The following is a 6,952-nucleotide window of genomic DNA, read 5'->3' on the forward strand; positions in this document are numbered from 1 at the left end:
GTCTGACACTTTTCAACCCTGTGGTCTCTCTATGGAATTCTCCAGGGAGGAATACTGGAGTGGATTGCCATTCCCTTCTCCAGGGGATCTTCCCAACCCAGGAATCAAACTCAGGTCTCCTGCATTGCAGGCAGATTTTTTACCCTCTGAGCTAACAAAGAAGCCTGCGAGATTTCAAAATAACATTAATTGTATAATAATGACTAATATAGGTTTTCAAGAATAAATATATACTGCTATCTTTTGACAAAAAGACTGAAAAGTCTAACACTTGGATAAGGAATTATATGATTCAAGATAAAGTATCTTATATTGTTTTTAGTGCTTATATGAGGGCCATAACCCATACCACTACCTTTTGACTAAAGAAAAGTGGTAGTGGTGGTAGTTAAGTCTCTCAGTCCTGTCCAACTCTTGGGTTCTCATGGATTGCAGACTGTCAGGCTCCTCTGTCCATGGGATTTCCCAGGCAAGAATACTTGAGTGGGTTGCCATTTCCTTCTCCGAGGAATTCTTCCTGAGTTGGGAATCGAATCCAGGTCTCCTGCCTTGCAGGAGAATGCTTTACCGACTGAGCTATGAGGGATATTATTAGAAATTATATAGTGGTTAGACTAAAAATCATGAGGGCCAGGAAAATATATCAAGTTTAGATAAGTTGAAAATTACCACAGTTTATAAAACCAAATTAAAACAATCTTATCTGATATTTTTTCTTAAATTTATTTATTTTTGGCTGTGCTGGTTCTTCTTTGCTGCCTGGGCTTTCTCTAGTTGCAGTAGGTGGGCTTCTCATTGCTGTGGCTTCTTCTGTTGCAGAGTACTGGGCTCTATTGAGGTGGGCTTCAATAGCTGTTGTGGGTGGGCTCAGTAGTTGTGGCTCCCAGGCTCTAGAGCACAGGTTGAATAGTTGTGTCTCATAAGCCTAGTTGCTTCACAGCACGTAGGACCTTCCTGGATCAGGGATCAAACCTGTGTCTCCTGCCTTAGCAGGCAGATTCCTTACTACTGAGACAACAGGAAAGCCCCTCATCTGATCTTATATAAAAACTTAATACAAAAGACAAAACAAAACAAATGTAGTATATAAATTAACAATCCAATTAAAACTTATGAAATGTGGCTTCCAAGTTGTTAGGGTGAAATGGCATGCCTACATCCTTAAACCCTTGGGAGAACATATTTTGTTAATTCACTCATCCAATATGTTTGCTAAGCCAGACAGAATCCATCTTTCCTCTATCATTTTATAATAGCTGAATGAAAACATGTAATACTTCTTAGCATATTGCATCCACCATTAAAAAATTTAAAAAAAATTTAGAAGGCAGATGTTCTGGGAAACTTGGAAAAATCTTATACATCCAGGCCAAGTACCACCTAACAAAAGCAGTTTCATGGCTCTTGTCAATGCCAATGCTTACTTTACCTGAAAACTAGGGGGCTTTAATGAATTGCTTCTAGTTTTTCTGGGTCTAGCCCCCAACTATAACACCCCCCAAAATTATATATGTAGAAGTTCCAATAAAGGAAGAGAACTAAAGTGTGAAATTATGTATTTTATAAATACATCCCATTTGTAGGAAAATTTACATTGTATGTATTTTATATTATAAAAATATATATTACATATCATATAATACATTTTATAAGTGGGTTTTATTATAAAATGGGCCAAGATATTATATATGTGTATGTATACATATATATGTATATAAAATCCTATTTTCTCTTTACCATGGTAAGTTTTGCACACTATCTTGCATATGAAAGGTATTTCTCATTTTTTCATAGATTTTAAAAAGTAATTAAATGAGATATCACTAAGGTCAATTGATTATAAAAGGAACAAGTTCCCTAACCCACTAGGAAGCAAACAACAGGTCATTACATTGACTATTGCAGAACTTCTTTTTGTATATGCCTCCTAAGATAGAAACAGCTTTTAAAACAAAACAAAATTAAACTGGAAAAATGTCATTAATGAAACTCTGAAAACTAGTTGTATAACTATTTCTGAATATCTTCTTGAAAAATAGAATTATTTTTTAATGATTTTACTAATGTATGTGTTTTAGAGTTCTGATTATTTAACTCTTTGCCTTCTAAAAGAAAGAATTAATACAAGAAAGAAAAGGGAATTTTCTTTGATATATAGCCTCTTATTCCTTAATTATTGTATTAAGTCAGTATGTTTATCATTGCAGATGATGAAAAAAAGAAGAAAATCTGAAAACTGAATTTCTTCAGCAAAGAGAATCTCTCAAGAAAAGGGCTTGGCCACTTGCCATGGTTTTTCTGATGGCATTTTTGACCTCCTTGTTCCTCAGGCAGTAGATGATAGGGTTGAGCATGGGAGTAAAGACTGCATATATGGCTGAGATCAATTTGTTAGAATTGAATGAAGCAATGGCCCGAGGTCGGACATACATGAAGATCACGGCTGTGTAGAAGATGACTACCACTATAAGGTGAGAAGCACAGGTAGAGAAGGCCTTCCGCTGCCCAGTGGCTGAAGGAATGTGCAGGATGGCAGAGACAATGAAGGCATAGGAAAGGACAGTGGCTGAGAGAGGAAATACAAGGATGATGATGGCTAGCACAAAGTCTACCATCTCTGCCACAGATGAGTCCATGCAGGCCAGTTTGAGGATGGGGGAAACATCACAGAAAAAATGGTTCAAGATATTATTACCACAGAAGGAAACTTGGGAGATGAAGTATACTTTTGCCATGGAGACAGTAAAGCCACTCAGCCAGGAACTGATGGTTAGCTGAACACAAAATTCTGTGGTCATCATAACCGGATAGCGAAGAGGCCAACATATAGCCACATAACGGTCATAGGCCATGGCAGCCAAGAGCACACACTCAGTACAGGCAAGTGACATGAAGAAATAGAGCTGGGTCATGCATCCCAAGAAGGAGATGGTATTGGGACAAAGCAGGAGTCCAGCCAGCATCTTGGGGACTGTGACAGATATATACCAGGTCTCCAGAAAGGACATGGTGCCCAGAAAGTAATACATGGGCTTGTGCAAGGATCCAGTTACCCATACAGTGAGGATGATGACTACATTCTCCAACAGCACAAACAGGTAGGTGATGAGGAAGAGGAAGAAAAGCAGAACTTGCAGCCAAGGGTAAGTAGGGAAGCCCACCAGGACAAATTCACTAATATGAGTGATATTTTCCTTCCACATAATTAGGACATCAAAAGACAAAAGACTTAATGATGGCAGCACCAGATTGAAGAGTGAATTCACATTGGAGCAAGGGGCCCTCAGGCTACATTAAACATAACCCTAGGGTCATAATCTGGTCCTGGGGTATAATTTGGATCACTAGAGGCCACGGCATCTTCTCCAGAAAATCAGGTGTCAGAACAGGACCTGAAAACAAATAGAACATAGACACAAAGCTAAAAATCTCAAAGTAGAATCGTGAGGTCAGATTCAGGGTTTAGGCCTTTGGATCTGAAGAGGCCTCCAGGTAGTACTAGGAGAAAATCCTTTCCTTATCATCATATTCACAGATTTCAGGGGCAGCTATAAGGTAGGAAATCATCACAATTAGAGAAAGTGCCAAGGATTGTCCAGGAAGCGAGGAAGTTTGAAGTCTGGAGAAAATGGAAGCAGAATATCGACTCGGAAAGACCCTCCTGGCCAGAAGAATTGCTGACTCTGGTCTACTCCTCAGCTATGCCCTATGTTTTTTGAAGACACTGGCAATAGTACTTAATAATTCACTGCCTATTTTTAGGGCCACAGCTTTAAAAAAATTGAATAAAGAAATGTTTACCCTCTTAGAATACTTAAATATATTTTAGTGGTTTAGATGACTTCTAATAACACTAACGCTAATAGTCACATATGTAAAAGTTATACATAATAGTTTTATTTATACATATGTAATATTATATATACATATCTACTAGTTATATATTTATAGAATAGTTCACAGTTGATCTCAAATTAATCTGTATAACTCATCTACATCTTCTTCAAAGACTGGCTCAATTATTTTATACTTCTGGAAGAAGTGTTACTTGACTAATTGTGTCTACTTCCTGACTCTGAAACTCCTTATTGTGGACACTACTTGAGGGCAAGTTGCATTTAAGAAGCTGCCTTGGGAGTGGGAAGTCAGGAGATTTGACAATTTGAAAGGGTCCTGGGCTTCCCAGGGCACAATATATAATCTGAGGAAATTTAAAAATACTTTCTTCATAAGTGGAGACAGAAGTAAAAGAACAGATAAAAATTGGGTTGAGATTATAAATTAAATGAATCTTAAAAGAGAAACATATTCTTTGAGAAGCCCAATGGAAATGGAAATGGAAAGAAAAATAAGATTTGAAATTTCCTAAGCAGGAGATGTAGGAGATACAGGTTCGATTATTGGGTTGGGAAGATCCTCTGAAGTAGGAAATGGCAACCCACTCCAGTATTCTTGCCTGGAAAATTCCATGGAGAGAGGAGCCTAGTGGCCTCAGTCCATGGAGCTAGAGTCAGACTGAGCGACTGAGCACTCACACACAAATATTTAGTAATTATTTCTGATTTATATGTACTTTGTAGCCTAACCCCCCTACCCCCCCAGATCTCTAATAAAGTAGTTGGTTATATGTGTTGGAAAAATTACAATACAATGGATTCAGATTTGACTTCTTTATCCGCTCAAAAGCATTATCCTTTAATTAAGCTTAACAACTCTCTCAGGGAGGTCAATTTGCCTAAGAGAGTGAAACCGTATGGAAGCACATAGCCTAAATCCTATCAATTATAGAACAAGGTCGAGAAGGAATTTTAACATGTGAATGCACACTCACTTGTGTCTGATATTTCAGGAATAACAGAACACAAAAGAGTAATACAACAAGAGACTCGAAGTGGACAAAAGAAAGCCCAATATTCAGAAGGTACTACAGCATTAGGGAAACTGCTGAAGAGTGGGACAAATAACTGGAAGACCTGAATTCTAGTGCATGATTTCTCTCTTATTAACTTTATAATCAGATGCAAACTTCAAGTTACCAAACTTTGATTCCCTTAAAATAAGGTTATAATGGTAAAAAACTCAACAAATTATGGATGCAGACAATTTATAGAATTGTTAATGGTTAAGATAAAGATTTAGGCTTCCTTGGTAGCTCAGATGGTAAAGAATCCGCCTGCAATGCAGGAGACCAGGGTTTATTCCTGGATGGAGAAGATCCCCTGGAGAAGGGAATGGTTACCCACTCTAGTATTCTTACCTGGGAAATCCCACAGACAGAGATGCCTGACAGTTACAATCCATGGGTCACAAAGAGTCGGACAGACTGAGTGACTAAGCACATACGATAAAGATCTACTTCACGCTCATTGGCGACTTGGTCCCATATGGCATTCTGAAAGTATAAAGATGAAAAGGTAGAATTTAAGCCATTACAGTACTCTCTGTTACAGCCACAAGTAAGATAGGTAGCCCCTGGGAAGAAGATCTTAACATTGCCTTCAGTGGTGGCCTTCAAAGAAAGCAATAAGGCTTTATCTGCACCTGGGCAAGTGAGTCCTACTGGAGAAAAGTCACAAAAGGGGACAAATGATATCAACATAAATTTATAGTCATGTAGCTCAACTGAACCACAGACAATGGCTGGTATTCTACACTATGTTTTAAATTGATTCACTCTCCACATTTCCCAAAGATTTCTTGGTTTTGATCTCTAATCTGCCATTCCACTCTCTCCTCCAACTCTCAGCAGACAATTTTCTCCTCTTATAAAGACTAACAAGACTATTGATGCATATCTTATTCAGTTTTCCACTTCCAAATCATTATGCTAAACTCTGACATCTCTGTTCATTCTTTCCTTAATTCTTATCTAAGACTGGTCCCTCCATCTGTTCTACATCTCATTTTTCAGGAAGCTGTTGTCAGAAATCCTATCTCTTTTTGTATATTAAATTCTTTACACAGACATTCATTGAGCATCTATTACATGCCAGGCACTGTTCTAGATGCTTGAAACAGCTCACTGAACACAGAAAAAAAAAAAAAACAAACTTCTTAAGAAGTTACATGCTAATGAAGGGATACAGGCAGTAAATACAGTCTTTCTCAAGACTTTGAATAAATATAATATGGATATAAATGTAGGAGTTGACACATTCTATGGAAAAATCACAGCAAAGTAACTAAAATTAAGAGTGTGTGGCAGTGTAGTGGGTTCATGTTTTATACAGGATGGTCAGGGTAAGCCTCATTGAGCAGTCATCTGCTAACAGTCATCTGACTGTCTGATGAAATAGTTTTCCAAAAAAAAGAGAATAGATCTAGTATGGTTGGAGTAGAGTGAGTGGGAGAAATGAAGTTAGAGAAGTAAGGACAGGTGATGATGAGCAGGTCACCATGGGCTTTTCAAGCAGTTGTAATCATGTTGGCCTTTACTCTGTGTGGATTGGAGTCACTTTGGAAAGTTCTGAGCAGTTGACTGACCTAATCTTACTGATGTTTTAAGAAATCTTCTGGCAGGTTCTTATCTGAGTCATTTCTGACAACTTTTAAGAATGGTCAATCAATTATTCTTCTTCCTAAACATAATCCTTCTTTTATGATCATGTTTTTGTATCTGCTTCAGAATGCTGTACCATCCATCAAGCCCTTTCTTTCCTTACCTTTACTTTCTACTGTTACTACCTCCATGGTAATATGCAGGTTTTTCCCATTTAAAAAGGTTACTTAGTTTCTTAATCTGCTCACCCTAGTCCCCACACCTTTAACTCTACTGTGGGTCAAGTAGTTCCCTGCACTGAGAACCCCAAGATAAATAGACATTGGAGCAGTCTAGTAAAGGGGACAGAGAAGGGGTCAGAAAATCAGAGTATAATGCAGTACACATCGTGATAGGATACTGAGTGTTAGGAATCCAGGGTAGAACAATTCTTTGTTAAAAGAACCCAGAAAG

The 6,952-nt window shown here is 37.9% G+C and overlaps 1 protein-coding gene across 1 annotated transcript; it reads right to left on the reverse strand.

Annotated features, from left to right (window-relative positions):
• Positions 1 to 2,167: 2,167 nt before the first annotated feature.
• Positions 2,168 to 3,203, reverse strand: LOC110127341 (olfactory receptor 6B9). The gene has a single exon (XM_020877508.2). It carries the CDS (start codon positions 3,201 to 3,203, stop codon positions 2,247 to 2,249), a length of 957 nt encoding a protein of 318 aa, XP_020733167.2. The 3' UTR covers positions 2,168 to 2,246.
• Between the last annotated feature and the right edge of the window lie 3,749 nt (positions 3,204 to 6,952).

This window comes from Odocoileus virginianus, unplaced genomic scaffold (assembly GCF_023699985.2).
Source record: "Odocoileus virginianus isolate 20LAN1187 ecotype Illinois unplaced genomic scaffold, Ovbor_1.2 Unplaced_Contig_20, whole genome shotgun sequence".
Classification (NCBI taxonomy): Eukaryota; Metazoa; Chordata; class Mammalia; order Artiodactyla; family Cervidae; genus Odocoileus; species Odocoileus virginianus.

Excerpts from the sequence above, each read along its gene's own strand:
- LOC110127341 (XM_020877508.2), bottom strand. The coding sequence starts at position 3,203 with ATGTGGAAGGAAAATATCACTCATATTAGTGAATTTGTCCTGGTGGGC.